Source organism: Psammomys obesus, unplaced genomic scaffold (genome assembly GCF_907164565.1).
Source record: "Psammomys obesus unplaced genomic scaffold, mPsaObe1.curated_primary_1811, whole genome shotgun sequence".
Lineage (NCBI taxonomy): Eukaryota > Metazoa > Chordata > Mammalia > Rodentia > Muridae > Psammomys > Psammomys obesus.
In genome coordinates, this window is record NW_026585686.1 from 1,415,712 (window position 1) to 1,432,073 (window position 16,362).

General features: G+C 41.3%; 1 protein-coding gene across 4 annotated transcripts in view; it reads left to right on the forward strand.

Moving 5' to 3' along the window:
• Slc24a2 (solute carrier family 24 member 2) overlaps nucleotides 1-16,362 on the forward strand; it is a 237,682-nt gene that overhangs the window by 138,087 nt on the left and 83,233 nt on the right. For all 4 annotated transcript variants that reach the window (XM_055629528.1, XM_055629548.1, XM_055629556.1 and 1 more), the window contains exons 3-4: nucleotides 10,910-10,948; nucleotides 13,466-13,574. In XM_055629528.1, coding sequence (XP_055485503.1) covers nucleotides 10,910-10,948; nucleotides 13,466-13,574 — 148 coding nt within the window. The remainder of the gene's footprint in view (nucleotides 1-10,909; nucleotides 10,949-13,465; nucleotides 13,575-16,362) is intronic.

Consider the following 16,362-nt stretch of genomic DNA (forward strand, 5'->3'; position numbering starts at 1 on the left):
GCAGTGGGGAGTCAGGGGAACAGCCACCAGAGGCACCCTCAGAGGCTCTTGAGTGTGTATACCCTCTCAAGAGCCTCCAGAATTCCAAACATAAACTGTCTGCAGCTGGCAAAATCACACCCCTGCCAGAGCAGAAGACAAATCATAGTTAGTGGCTGTGGACAATCTGAAGCCACCTCATATCCCACACCTGAGACTGAAGCAAAACCAGATTCACATGATATAACTGGGCTTTTTAAGAAACCAAAATTTTCACTGCAATTAAGTATTCAAATTGGACTGCGTTGTATTTCTTTGATTTCTGGAAATCCCTAAACTGAAATCCAGGGTGTCTCTAATTTGGCTGCACTTGTGAAAATTGTATTGGGGTGCCACGGGAACCAGGGGTGGACATGACGCAAGCAGCATCTGTAGGATGGAGAGTTTAATGTGTGAAGGATAAACACATGGCCTTACTAAGGCTCTATGAAAAGTTCTATACTGCATACACTAACTAACTGCAGTGCACAGCTTTCCCTGTAGTCTTTTGTTTCTAAAAAATATTAGCAAGGAACTTTGCTAACACTGATATGAAAAATTAAGTGACACTTGAAATTTTTTCAGTTTCACTTATATCAGTGCTTTAGGGATCTGGTTCCTTTTAATCCATGAATCTTGCTGTACAATGACTTTATACCTCCATAGGCAAAGTCGTGTTCTTCATATTTAATTGTCTTTACCAACCTCTCCCCAAATGAGAGTATGTGTTAAGTCCAGGATTAAAGATCAGTCACAAAGTACAATTACAGAAATGGTGGTTAGATTCTATGTAACCTGCTTGGTATATCTGCAAATATACCTTAATTTTAAGCTATGCAACTACTACCCACCCTTTCTCTTTCATTTTATAACGTTCTGGCGTGAGGTCCGTAAGAGCAGAGACTCTTGTCACTTTTGTCACGCCTAAAATTCCTAGAGCCTACAAAGCAGCCTGGCATGGTATTAAGAGTGGGAAAAATATTGTCAAATAGATAGTGTTAAATGAATAAATAGTTTTCTTTATTCATATCTTAATACTCATAGTCTCTAGTGGTGCTTCAAACATTAAGGCTAATTACTTCATTTTCTGAGCTTATTTCATAGCTTTTTATATAGGAACAGCACTAGTCTTTGGAGTCTCAGAAATTCATTGAAGATTAGACACCCATGTGCTCCGAAATGAACAATATACAAAGCATGCTCTGATTCTGGCTGTAGGGTGAGCGAGTCGGCCAGACAGCCCCTCTTCCTACCTATTTCTGAGTTACTGAGTCCTAATGCAAGTCAACTTGATTACGAAGAAACACACTTGCACTTGTTACATTGTGAAGGTCAGATAAAGTGCCTCCATGACCTGCCAGAGACAGAAATTACATTTTAAAAACACTGTGACAGTTGTGAGGAAGTCTAAATTATAATTCTAGAGGAGAAAAAACTGACAAGAAAATTATTCTATACTTTCTCTACTCCAGAGCACTCGCTCACAATTCCCAGCAAAACAAATGTGTATGTAATGAATACAAATAAAATCTGTCACCCTAAATTTCCAGCAATTACTTGGCATCATCTGGCTTCCATTAGAAGTCCAAGTTCATAAACAGTTCTTAAAATCTTCACTGCATTTGGAGTTCTGTTGCTTTCCACTTTCTTCACGGGTTACTGTGAGGAAAATTCTACTTTCTTGTTTAATAACGCTCAAGAATGCTCCAGATCACAGCTTTGCCTTGCACTGGCCGTGGGAACTTGGATAAATCACCCAGTCTTGGGATCTTTTTCTAGTAGAGGAGATCGACATGATTATATCACTTATTATTTTTTAAAGATTCTGTAAGGTATTTCATATACATTTGGCATATACTGTACTTTCCATAAATAATACCTGTGTTCACTGAAGAATGCCTAATTTGAGTAACATAACTTTTGTCCATCACTAGCATGTACTGGATTTTTAGAAGAAATCAGGGCAGGGGAGAGGGCTCAGTCAGTAAAGTGCTTGCTACACAAGCACGAAGACCTGAGTTCAGATCCCTAGCGCCCATATGAAAAATAAAGATGGTAGCATGAACCCCAGCACTGGGGATGTGGAAACAAACGGAACCCTGAAAAGCCCCCTGGCCAGCTAATCTAGTTGAACTAATGATATTGGGAATGATAGTAGAAGGCGCCTTGTGTGAACTTCTAGTCATACAGCTACATGTATGCACCATCTGTAAACACACACACACACACACACACACAGCCTCTTAGAAACTCCTAAAATGAAGGAAGGCAGGGGTCCAGCTCAGTGGTAGAATTCTTGTCAAGCATGTGTGAGACCTTGAGTTTTATCTTCAGCACTACAAATGGATAAAGTAGAGCAATGGAGACAATGTATGAATGTGTTTTGGGTTCCTAACTAGACAAGGCCCATGTGCCTGTTTTATACCAGACCAATACTAACAGACTGCATTTGGTTGGCATATCAAAATTGTTCATTAGCAATTATGAGAATTGCTCAAACAATACAATAAAGTAAATTAGCAGCATCTGGATTTTTCAGCAGAAGGCAGGAGACAGCAGTAGTAGATGGACTGTTAATTCCTAAATTAAATGACTTGGCATTGGTGCCGCATATCCTGAGCACAGAAACAGCCCGAGGCCCTTCCTGCCTCTCACTCTCCATTTGTAAAGCACAGATAACTGTCTTCCATGTACCTCCTTAATAAGAAAGATTAAGTAGTCATTGAAGAAGTGGACCTAAATAATCACCATGACTATTAATTTAGGCAGTGTCACAGGCAGCTGGGGAGCTTCGCTTGCTAACACAGAAGCACACAGCTCCTGTTCCACCTGAGCGGTCCACTCAAGCATGCCACCTGGTTGCGTTTTAAGTTGCCACAGTCAGAGATCGTGGAAAGCACAGAGGTGAATTCTGTTCACAAAGATCTTACAACTTCTGGTATTTGGGAGGCTCTGTGGAGGAGCTGGGTCTTGATACACCCAAGACCTATAGCTTGTCAGTTCTTTTAAAGAAGTCCTATTTAAAGGTTGGTGGAGTGTGTACAAGATGACTATTTGGAAAGCAAGAAGAAAATATTAGGATGGCTTCTATTTTCTATGGCTTTCATTTTCAAGAAAGAGAGTCACTTGGACTTTAGTTTTGTGCAGAGTGATAAATATGGATCTATTTGCATTTTTCTACATGTAGACATCCAGTTAGACCAGCACCATTTGTGGGTTCCCTAGTAAGGGGAACAGGGACTGTCTCTGACATGAACTCAGTGGCTGGCTCTTTGATCTCCTCCCCCTGAGCAGCCTTACCATACCACCGAGGAAGACAATGCAGCCAGTTTTGATGAGACCTGATAGGCTAGGGTCAGAGGGAAGGGAAAGAGCACCTCCCCTATCAGTGGACTTGGAGAAGGGCATGGGAAGAGATGAGAGAGGGAAGATGGGATTGGGAGAGAATGTGAGAGGGACCTACAGCTGTGATACAAAGTGAATAAACTGCAATTAATATAAAAAATTAAAAAATTATGAGAAAAAATTAAAAACAAAAAATGTTTAAAAAAAAAAAAAGAGAGTCAGCCAGATGGTTCATCAGGTAAAGATACTTACACCAAGCTTGATGACTTGACTTCAGTCCCCAGGGATGAAGTTAAAAAACAAACTCTCACAAGTTGTCTTCAACACCTCCACACTTGAGCTGTGATGTGTGAACATACACAACAATAATTATTACTAATTGAGTAAAGAAATCAGTCTATGTTTACTTAATGGTTGATAGTAATGGATATATGATATATAAGGATATACAATAGGATAGAAGTATAGATAGATAATTGATATATAGATGATAGATAGATAGATAGATAGATAATTGATATGTAGATGATAGATAGATAGATAGATAGATAGATAGATAGATAGATAGATAGATAGATGGATGGATGAATATGAGTGATAGGTAACAGGTAGATAGAAGTGTGGATTTTTAAGAGTCAATGTCCATAATTGTTAAGTGCTTCTGATAATCATGTATTATCAACAGTTTGCAACATTAATCATAAACAATTATATACATTTGTTGATAATAGTCCAGGCCTGTATCCCAGCATTACCCTGGTGTCTGCCTTACTTACTGATCATTCCCAAATTACATTTCCTAATGATTGCAGTCTAGTCCAAACAATGCCTCTTCTCACCTCTAGTATAACAGTCTGCCCCTTGCACAGTAAGCTTCTTTCTAAGTTGTGATGGGATTTTATTTTCCCCTTTAGCCAAATCATGGCTTTTAAGAGACAGCCAGCACTCCCATGTTTGTCTGTACCAGACAGTCTCATGAGTCATCTGTGTACAGAATAGCTTCCTGCTTGTGAGAACCTCTAACGGAGAATCTAGCCAGAGAAGACAAATGCTCCTTCAGAGCCTAAATTCAAGATGGGCCCACAGCTTTCTGGTCCTATACTCCCTTTTCCACCTCTGTGAGCAGCATTCCACAGGGGAAAGTGTTAAAGTTATTTTTATAAAACTGTGCTTCTCTGTTTCTCTCTTAACCTGGCTATCTCACAAATAATTGAGACTCTATTATATTATTTAAACAAGCTTCACAGCAAAAGAACTGAGCAGTTTCAACTCTGTTCTTAACCCTCTAAGCTAATCTGGCTTTCTCCCAGCGTGCATCCCAAGGATACTTGCACTTTATAGCTACTTTGATGAGCTCTCTCTCCTGGTCCCTGGACATCTCTCTGCCTGTAGCTGATTCACCTGTTTCCTTTTCTAACTCCCCCTCCCCTGGATGGCTAGAAGTCCAGCCCTATTCTCTCCCCTGCTCAGTGATTGTCTGGAAGCTGCTTTATTGGCATATCAGGGGAACAATGTTTACCCAACATTGAGACAGAAAATTCTCAGAGCAAAAATTACAAGCAGATATGGGGAGTACAGAAATCAGCCTTTGCATTATACAATAACCTTACCTACGGGAAGACATCAGAGAATGATCAAATTTTGAGATTCTGTGGGTTCTGGTCTGCATTCTATCTTCTCTCAGTCTTCTACCTCCTGAGAGCCTTGGGCATAAAAAATATGAGCTGCTGATCTCACCTGCTATGACCTTCAGAAGATATAGGGATGAGGTCAGGAGCCAAGTCAAGAAAATAGAATTAGTTGTGTCATTTGCTTCCACAGACACCAAGCTAGGACACGGCTAAGTGGTCTGTCCTGCCCTAGATTCCTACTTAAGTCACCATCCTCCACCCTCATCAATGAACATGCCTGCTTCCCATAGAAGCCACCCTGCTTCCAAGTCTAATTCACGGCCTTGAACTACGTGAAGCTGTTATCCCTTGTCTTGTCACAGCACTGTATTCTTACCCCATTTCACAGTTGAAGGAGCTAAATCATAGAGCAATTAGGTCACTTCCTCAAGGTCCTACAGCTGAGAAGAAGCCAAAAAAACACAAACACCAACACTGGCCCTGAACTCCATGTGATAGCCACTTCTCAGCAGACTTGATTTATTCTCTTGTCCAATGAGAAAAAAACAAATGATGTTCTTTAACTCTGCTCAGTTTATCTTCTGCTCCCTCCATCCGGGCCTTATCTATTTTCAGATCTCTTTCTGCTCCTCCACATATTTCATGATGATGGAGATGATCTATCCAGACAGGCGATCAAAAGGCTTTCCTTATGGAACATAAGCTTCTTTGATAACATTTCTTACTTGGATCATTTTGAGCCTTCCTCCCATGTAATGTCTCTGTAAAGCGGAACTGTGACAGGGATATTCCATCATCCTTGGCTGCCAGTTTCAGCCACACATTTTAAAAAAAATCTTACTTCCTGGAAGGATTGACAGAGATTGTGGTATGAGTACACAGTCCAAAGTGATCTGGATCTTTTCATCTTTTCTTTCTTTTGCTAAACAGTTACTTAACTTCCCCTGTGTTGGTGTCTTGAGGAATATGCTGGTGCTTGGTTGAACAGGAGATGGGTTTCTGTCTAGAGGGATGGGGCATCTTTCTTTCCTAATTTTAAGTTTAAGGTCTTGTACCCGTTACCTCATCTTCCCAATAAGCTTTGAGGTTTATTGATCTTTATCCAGGAAAGGTAATCTAACTGTGTTTTTATAACAGAAAAGTACATTGACAGAAAAAGGATACACCATTTTTAATGAATGTCAGTCAGTCAAATCTCCTCTTGGTGAGCCTTCTCAATCCTAGGATGTTAAAATTAATGTCAGTTAAATATTAAATTCACATTTTAATTACTAGACTATCTGGCTTGGGTCACATTTATGACAGAAAAAAATAGACCTTTAAGTTTGTCTAGATGTCCTTTATTAAGTGCCACCTGGTCTTTTGGAATATTTCGGGCTTGGTAGACAGTTTTGGAAATAGAAGTTAATAATTGTTGGTGCAGCATTCAGAAAGTTCCTATGTCTCCTTGATCCTGTTTCCCAGTCACTGGATGGGAAAACCACCTCGCATTTTTAAGACTTGTCTGTTGATATATGAAGCTTTTGTGGTGACCTACTTGGTTGTATAATGTGCAGGTAATTGCAAGCCTGAGTGAATCACAGGCATATCTCACTGTGTGGTTCAAAGAAGCTAGACTAGGCAACATTTGCTTCATTTTCACATGCCAGGAAAAGAGTGGGGGAGCGGTAAAGCTGTATACAGAGTTACATCAAAACTGCATATGCCTTACAGTGAAGCCATCTTCCAGCCAACGACTTCCCAGGGCCAGTTGAAAAGGAGATGCACTAAAGACTTAAGGGGAATTTCTATCTAAAACTTTTCCAAATGGGCTATAGGTTTTCTTCTCTGGGATCAGAGCACTTTCAAAACAATTATAAGTAACTAATAGAAGCAGTAGAAGAGGAGGAACAGGATGGGAGCCTACTACAGATGCCCTCTGAAAGACTCTACCCAGCAGGGAATAAAAGCACATGGAGAGACTCACAGCCAAACTTTAGACAGAGGGCAGAGAGTGTTATGGAAGAAGGGGAAGATAGAAATACCTAGAGGGGACAGGACCTCCACAGAGAGACTAACAAAGCCAACAATTCTGGTCCCAGAAGAGTCTTCAGAGACTGATGGCTCAACCAAGGACCATGTATAGAGAGGACCTGGACCCCCTGTTAGATGTAGCCCATAGGCAGATAGCCTCCAGGTGGGTTCCCTAGTAAAGGGAGTGGGGGCAGTCTCTAAGATGAACATGGTTGCCTGTTCTTTGATCATTTTCCCCTGGCACAGTGATCTAGCCAGCCCACAGAGGAAGAGATCCAGGCAGAACTAATAAGACATGATAGGCTAGGATCAGATATAGGAGTGGACTAGGGGAGGAAGAGAGAGGGAGAGTGGAACTGAGAAGAGAGGAGGGAGCAGACTACAACTGGGATACAAAGTGAATTAATAATAATAATAATAAAATTCCCATGCACAAGAAGCATTTTTTTCTGAGAAAGACATAGGATACTGCATCATCCAATTTGCTAAAGTTCAAGGCAGCCACCAAAGGACTAATGCAAAGTAATGACAGAAGGGCCCATTTATATTAAAGAAAATATTGAATTGCAGAATTCTTTCTAACACCCTGGCCTGGCTAGGAGAGAGGGTCCTCTTTTGGCCTAAGAAACTTCAGGGTGTCCTTTTCGTAGCCTCCTAAATAAGCACACCTTGTGTGCTGCAGACTGGCTACCCAGATCTCACCTGTATGTGGCACAGTCTTTGAACTGACCTCAAAAATGGGGCTTTCAAATTAGGGCAGTCCAAGTTTATAATATTGATATATATTATCAAGAGACAATGGATTGTGTTAAAATTTAGATTTAAAAAAAATCCACAATAAGAATGCCGAGATTGTGGGCACGCACGGTGGCACAGGCCTGTAATACCAGCACTCTGGGAGGCAGAGGCAGGAGGATCTCTGTGAGTTCAAGGCCAACTTGGTCTACAAAAGTGAGTCCAGGACAGCCAAGGCTACACAGAGAAGCCCTGTATTGAAAAAAAAAAAAAATGCCGAGATTGAAGTCTTATTACTCATCTTTAAAATCTAATACAATAAACTTCTAAGGGGTTCGATAGCCCCGAAAATAAATCTCTGACACCAAAGTCAGCCATACACATGGCATACAGCTGTACCCAATTTCTTTGTCATTTGTTTTCTTTCAGTGTCATTAAAGCCCCTTTACCACTGAACTTAATCAGTAGCATGCTGTCAGGATTGCGCGCCTGAGTAAGGTGAGCACGGGAAATCACCACGGGGTAGGAGATAGTCTTGATTACATGTCACACTTCTCAACAGACTACATAAAAGAAAGTGGCCAGGTCAGTCCAAACACTCACCTGCCATTTGTGTGTCACCTACATTTAATATGCTGTAACCTGATGCATAGTCAAGTCTGCAAATCACGCTTGAAAGAAAAAGCTTCTGTTGACATTAAACAGTAGGACACTTTGTAAAGACTCCAGACTCTATACTCTTTGTTCTTTGCGGAATCTGTGTGCTAGGCCTGTTCCTTCAGCTTACTTACTTTATGGTCCTTCTAGCATGTAAGAGAAAAAAGAAGTCACTGGGGTAAAAAAAAAAAAAAAAAAGTTATTTCATTCAGACCAAAATGTAGTTTGGGATTTTATTTTTCTTTCTCAAATAATTTCATTACATACATCTTTAAAATATCAAACACTTGACTGAGGATATTTTCTTTTCTGAAGCCTACTCTTCATTCTTCCTCAGTTGCATTCTGTTCTTTCATGTTCGGTGGTATCACTGGGATATCAATCTGGCTCATAGTTATTTGCTTCCTATTTAGCCACAAGGTATAAATTTGCTAACTGTAAAGGCGTGTTCTGACAGCGAGTCTCGATGTATGTCCAAAGGCTGAGCTCACTGCCCTGGGAAATTTCCCCAGAGGGTTACTCTGTAGAATGTGGAGCCATTTGTTGAGCTGTCTGATGTGGAGGAACAAAGAACCTGCCTTAGAGAAATGGACTCACGGGGTGCCTTTCAGAGCAGAGAGAGAAATCAAAGGACAACTTCCAGTCCACTTCCATTTCCAATCTTGTTCTTGGGAACTAGGGCATCAAAGATATTTTCCTGTAGTATTTTTCAAGAAGCCACAGAAAGATAATCCCAAAAAAAGAAATTATAGCAAATTTAATGATATCTGCAGGTTTTGTTCTGGGAAATTACACCAACCCAGAACTTGTCTGTCTGTCTGTCTCTCTGTCTTTTTCTCTGTCTATCTGTATCTGACACACACAAGTTCTACATGGACCTATAACGATGTTTACAAACAGAAGGAAACATACATTGCTTTGATTCCAGGGTCTAAAAAAACCATCTCAACAAAATTAAAGATTATAAAATATTTGGTTGAATGTCTATGAAGTATTTAATATCAACCTTATTAAATAATAAATTTGTATGTCTTAAAAATATATCACACATAGAAATGGAAAGATGAATCAGAAAGATCCATCCTAGAAAGATGGCTCTACTGTTAAGAGCTGTTCTTCCAAAAGATGCCAGTTCAGTCCCAATCACCCACATTGTGACTTGCAATTGTCTATAACTCCAGTCCCAGGGGACCCCACACTCAAATCTTAGGACACCAAGCGTGCACATGGCACACAGACATACATGCCTATAAAACACCCATACATATAAAATAAATATTTTTAAAGATTAAAAGCTATCTTGTTATATCACACATGAGAACAAACTATGGATTCAATTTTTTTTGCTTTCCAAGGTGTTGAGCATGCCAGTCATAAGTGGCCCATAGCCAGCTATTTTAATTTTAAAAGGATCCTCTCCATCTTTCCCATATGGGTACACACTGCATATGAGAAATGGAAGCATATCATTCCTTACACGATGTGTGTGGTATGACCTAAAACTGGATAGCATGCAGCTAGTGGAGATATTTAAACAGCACCGCGCCCCCTCCTCTTCACGTGTGTGATTATTCCCACAGACTCATGTCTGCCTAGGCTCCCTGCGGACGACAGTAGAACAAGGAGGGATAGTCAGGTTCTGGTTTGTTCTTACAGTCACCACCCCCAGTTGGGGTAAAATGAGAGGGGAAGGGATCTAAGCATGTGTAACGCACAAAGCACTAGAAAAGCCCCAGAAGGGCCCCCACTCTATGTCAGAAGGAAATCCCCTTTGAGATTGGGTAGCAAAGCCATCCAGTTGGGTCGCACCAGTGTCCTGTTGTGTGATGACCATCATGTACCCTCTGTTCTATTCAACATGTCCTGCGTGGATAGAGATTTCTCCTTTTAGAATAGTACCTGTAAAATGGTGGATTGTCTGGGTTCCATGTGTGATAATCAGTGGCCTGACTTCTTCAGGTATTATTTCACTAACCATATGTGGGGCAGTGGATATAAACTCCCTTCAAAACATGGAAAGTGACATTTCCTTGTAATCCTATCACCCTACAATAACCAGTCATGACTCTAAGTCTTGCAGAATCTTTTCCTTTACATATGCTAAGATATTACTGACTGCTCTTAGATGAAGTGAGGTAATAAATATGGTTTTAAAACATATTTTATACTTAATATATTTTTCATTTCAGTATATGTGAATTTATCTCATCTTCTTTAATGACTGTGTGATATGCCACTGCATGACTGGGCCATGGTTTATTTCACTGCTCTTTATTACTGGACATCAGAGTTGGACATTCAAGTTTTACTTTCCGAGGGAACGGGTCACATACCTAGATAAACCATTAATATTGTCTAGGAATTTACACTTTGTGCACCTACTTTGACTCAGCTCCTATGAGGGCAGAAATAGCCGTCCCTGCATTGGTGAGTGTTATTAAATGTAAATCCTGTATGGAATTTGTTATTTATTTCTTTGTCTTTTGTTTTTGCCTTTTTCTCTTATGCAGTCATCTACAGCAGGAGACAAGGAAGAACCATCTTTACCGGTAGGGAGCAGTAGCCCTGTCTATTCCTGTGCCTGTGGACAGTGTGTGGCAGGGGTGGGAAGGGAGCTCTATGCTTGAAAATCTTCCTCTCCCTTGGAATACTTGTGGACTGACACACTGGTGGAGAGTTGTGTTTCTCTCCTACAATTAGTAACAACTTAACTCTGGCACTCACTCAAATTATTTCTCACCTTATGGTTCAAAATCTTGAATTATTTCTTCCATTGGACATAAACTTTTCTAGGTGTTGAAGGGATAAGAAATGTCTAAATTCCATTCCAAGGGATGTTGGCTGATATGTGGGGACGGGTGTGGAATCTAATGCTTGAGAACTGTTTTCTTTGTGTGTCTGCATGCTCCTCCTCTGAAATGCTCTGAGATGTATATATTCAGTGTATCCAACACTGCCTGAAAGAATGCTTTGGTGTCTTCCATAGACATAATTCAGGAATGAAGAAGATACCCACGACAGACTTCTTGTGGTTTCCCAGAATAACAACCATAGTGGCAGTGGTTATTATGACAAATTATTAACAAGGACCACATTTCATTTTCAGTTGCTTTCCAATTAACACATGACATTTCATATCATGCTGCCTGGCAAGGAAATGACCTTCTAAGTTTTTTGTGCTCAACTGTTACTACACCTCCACTGGCCCTAAGTCTGCGACCTTTGTCCCTAGAATGTTTTAAGCCTTGCTGATCTGAATCCCCTATAACTAAATGCCACAGTGCATCTTAAAATGTTACAGGCTTTTAAGTCATGAAAATATTTGGGACCCTGTATACTTCTTCTCACTAGCACTCAGAGCAGAGACATGACATTCACTGAGTGCCCAGAGGATATACTAGACTCAAGACCAAGGTACAGCTCAAACTCCAGGCTACTTTTGAAGAACTCAGAATGTTGTCCATCATTGAGATACCAGTATTCTCCTTCCTTCATCTCCAAATTCTGCTGGCTGAGGAATACAGCTTGAATAGAACATCAGTTATAATAAAATCACTACTGATTTCACCTTGTATTACATTCTGAGATTTTACCTATACTTCAAGCTTACAAAGGGTTTTAGGTTTACCACCAAAGTTTTGAACCATAACCCTTAATAAATATTGTCTGGAGTAAGAGACATTCCACAACTTGGAAATAATGCCACAGTGGTTAAAATGACCCTGATACTTCTGTATTTCACTGGATGATGTCTGACCTAAGTCTGAGAAGTCTAAATATGAGTGGTTCTAGAAGGCATCAGCCTGTCCAAATATGTTCAGTTATGGAGTCTCTGATTGGAAATCTGTGATGGAGAAGTTAGGAAAGCTTGGTGAAAATGTTTTCATTTTAAAATAAAATTAAATAAAATCAGAGGATAGAGTTTTAATTTTATCAGACCACATAAAATTTCCTTGTCCAGTTTTTGGACCAAAATTTCAATTAAAAAAAAAAAGTAGTCTAAGCTAGGCTTGGTGGTGCATGCCCATAGCCACAGCATTCAGGAGTTGGAAGCAGGCAGAGCCTGGACTACAAAGTGAATCCCAGGACCTCTAGGGCTACACAGAGAAGCCCTGCCTCAAAAAAAAAAAAAAGAAATTAATATACTTATAGCATCCCTCCACAAGTCTGTCAATAAGGCTTGGCTGTCTCTGGGCACAGCAGTACAGAATCAACCACAAAGAAGGAAGTCATTGTTAGAATTAAAAAGCTGTCTAAATGAAGAGGGGTTGGATGGCTTCAGTTTGATTTAACACAGTTTGCTTTTGGAGAAATAAATACAAGCTTGTTGGTAACCCCATCTCTTGAAGTTAACTCGGTGTTTCAGGTCCAGTTACTGGGGCAAAAATCACAGCTCATAGGACTCTGTGCCAAAGAGGCGTCCTGGAAGCCAGGAAGGCTCTTGATAGAGTCACAGTAGGAAACTCTTTCATTCTCTCACTTAACATAGACCACAAAGCTTTCTGGATCAGAGGATAGAGATTGGAACCCCAGAAAACGTGTAAGATGATGTGAGTGTAGACAAGTCTGTTGTCACAGATACATATAAACAAAGAACTTGTTGATAAGACACACAATCCAAAAATTTTAAAGACTGACTGTTAGGTTATAGAGTCTTTAAGAAAAGCAAGCCTGGAATTCATACCGCCATCTTTTCCAGGTGACCCAGAAACTCATTTTACTTCTCAGAGATTTCATGGTCTCCCTAAAGTTAGTGCTGACAATATGGATCTCATGAGGCTTATCCTGAGAATGAAATGAATGAGCAGTGTGAAGCATGGCACACATTGCCTGCCTGGTACTAATCTCTTTTGTTAAAAGGGGGTGGGGGAGGGTGGGCAAAACTGATTCATTTCAGAGAAAAGCCATACTTTGGGACACTTGAAATGTACTTTGAAATTCTTTGGTTCAACTGTTTATGACCATGTAACATAAATGAGTGACCAGAGACTGGGCGAGGCTCTTCTCTGTGATGCGCTCGACGTTCGTTTCCAAGAACTAACAGCATCTTTGGTTTCTCTATTCAGGCTAAGCCTCGCCTCCAGCGAGGTGGGAGCTCCGCCTCCCTCCACAACAGTCTCATGAGGAATAGCATCTTCCAGCTCATGATACACACCCTTGACCCACTTGCGGAAGGTAACAGTCAGGCTTTGCCTTGGGAGCATTGTGTTGGGGATGTGAAAGACTTGGCTTCAAGAATGCATATGCATGCTGAGGTCACACACACCTGTCAGACTCCTCTTGGTTAACATCGCTGGGTGAAGCCTGACTCTTCTGTGTGCTTTATTCAGCGCCACTCAGTTCCTGGTGGGGTGGTTTTATGACAGGAGCAGAATATGAGTTCCATGGGCTGATTCTGTCTTTTGATGCCTCTGGCGTGAACACAGTTTGTTATGAGGCAGGGGGCAGAAAGGTCTCCCTCCGTCTAGTATTTTCCTTTATCATTTTCAATGCAAAGTTGTGTGTGAAGATAAATTGTGTACCTTGAAAAAAAAATAGAAAAATGAACTGTATTCCAGGGGAGGGCTGTGAATGATTTGGGGAATAGTGATCTCTGAAGATCAGTGAAATGGTACTATTGTTTTGGCATTGAAAAAAACCAACATAACTCCTTGGGACCAGTCCCCAGAGACCCAAAAGACCTGGTTCACATCTCGGGGTGATTGTAAGAACCATTACAAAGAATCCAATATTATGTCTTTCCAGTTTTACAAAGCCAAATATACTTTGTTTCTTCAATTGTACACATATCCTAAAAGTATTATTTGTTAGTAGATAGACATATACCTGGCATGACTAAACAAGTAACCAGAGCTCTGCCACAAGCAAGGAGTTCAGATACAGCCGAGACTATCCTTCCACCCCCGAATTTTACCATCTGGCCTACAGAGGCTAACAGGGATTGAGGGAAGAGTAGAGCAGGATGTAGGCACATGTCACTAAACAGACCCCAGAGATCTGATTGCCAGTCATAGTACATATGTCAGCGGTCTTACCAAAAACCAACCTCTTCTGAGGTCTTTCCAAGCTAGAGACACTCAAGATGACATGGTATAAAGGACAGCGAGGGACCAAAAGACCAGCTCCTCAAGCCCTGTCTGCCCCGTTGGACACAAGCCTGTCATTCATATTAGTAAGTGGAACCACATCTCACATAAGAACACAGAGCATTTCCGTTACAAAGCACCCATTCTACCACTGGGCCACTCAGTTATTGTGATGCTCCCCAAGAAGCTAGGCTTCATACTCCTGGTTCTAGCCACACAAGCTCTCCCCCGTGGGAACAGCTGAGATACCATTACTCTGAACACCTAGTGGTCCGGTTAATAAGGGAATTAGACACAGCCACCTGCCTTTTTTCTCTCATCCCCAGCAAAAGAAATAAGGGAATTCGTTTCACTTATCCCTGCCACTATGCAGTCGTGTGACTTTGGGCAAGTTAGGGTCTCTCTCTAGAATGTGGCTTCTTCATCTGTTGTAGCACTTCTCTTTATTGAACATTTCAACAGGGCATTCTCACCCCTGTGAATTTATGTTCCACCAGAACACTGCATAACTAATACCATTTTCCTTCCATGGGATATTGTACCACCAACAGAGATCCCAACTGTGCCTAATGCTGATCCTTTGCCGCCATGTTCTTTGAACCATCTTTCTGCTTTCTCTGCGGCTTCAGAGCTTCTCCTTTAGCACAGCCTCCACCTGTTTCCCACGCAGCAGCCCAGATCATCTTTAAAAGTCAACAAGGTTACATAAGCCCCTCCTTAACAACCTTTAGTGCCTGCCAGGGTTCTTAGAAAAACTACGAAACCCTCACCACAGTCCCCAGGATATGCTTCCCATTCCAAACTCAGTGGGACTTGTTTTATGTAAGGCATGTGGGGCCCCCATCTTCAGATAGCTGTTCTCACCATTATCACCATCTTTACTGTTCCTGTCACCAGAACTTTCTCCTTGCCCTCCCCTCCTCTCCTACCTTCCCTCACTCACCTCCCTTCCACTCGTCAGCCCTCAGACCATCCAGCACAGATCAGGACCTCTCCCCCTCACCCGGGCATGAGGGGAAACCCTTTCTTGCCTCTTTACAGCACCGATTGCAGTCCCTCTGGTTGTTTCCTAACGCACAGGTTCTTAAGAACCATGGGTGCCGTGTCGTTCAGCAGTTGTTCCTAAACCTAGCAGAGCACCCAGCGCACTGCTACTAAGGTTCAAGCAGGCCAATCAACTCGGCCAAAATCATTTACAGTCCAAAAGCCCCCAAAAGCCGTTCAGGCTTGAAGCTGTCAATAAATTGTTCACTGGTTATTTTGAGACACCATCTCCTCTACTCCTATTGCCCTGAAGAAGCAACTGGGAAAAGGAAAGAAAACAGTCATTTCTGCCTTGGATCTGTCATGGCCATCTGCTGAGGAGTTTGATTTTGACAAGGCAATATTATGTAGTAACGAAGAAAGGCTCCAGGCACGGATGTTCTGGATCTCACCCCTACAAATACTAGCTATGTGACCTTGAACAGCTTCCTTCCTTCTCTCTGCCTCAGTTTCTTCATCTATAAAATCAGAATGATAATGATGCCTGCACTGTAAAGCTGCTGTAAGAATAAAGGCATGAGTACACAGAGAATGCAATACACTGCCAGCATGCTAAATAGGTTTGGGGCTCTTTGCCTACATTATTGTGATGAGCTCATACAGTGTTTGGGGGTTTCAAACTTTTAAGTGTTCAAAAGGTTCTTGTGGAGGAAAGCCTTTCTCCTCTTATCAACTGTCCACTCCACTTTTCTCCAACTCCCTAATCCTCCTTCAAGGAAACCATTGTTTTCAGGTACTTGGGGCTTCTTTTAGAGAAGTTCTATCGTGAGTAAGTGAGCATGTGTGGTGTGTGTGTGTGTGTGTGTGTGTGTGTGTGTGTGTGTGTGTGTGTG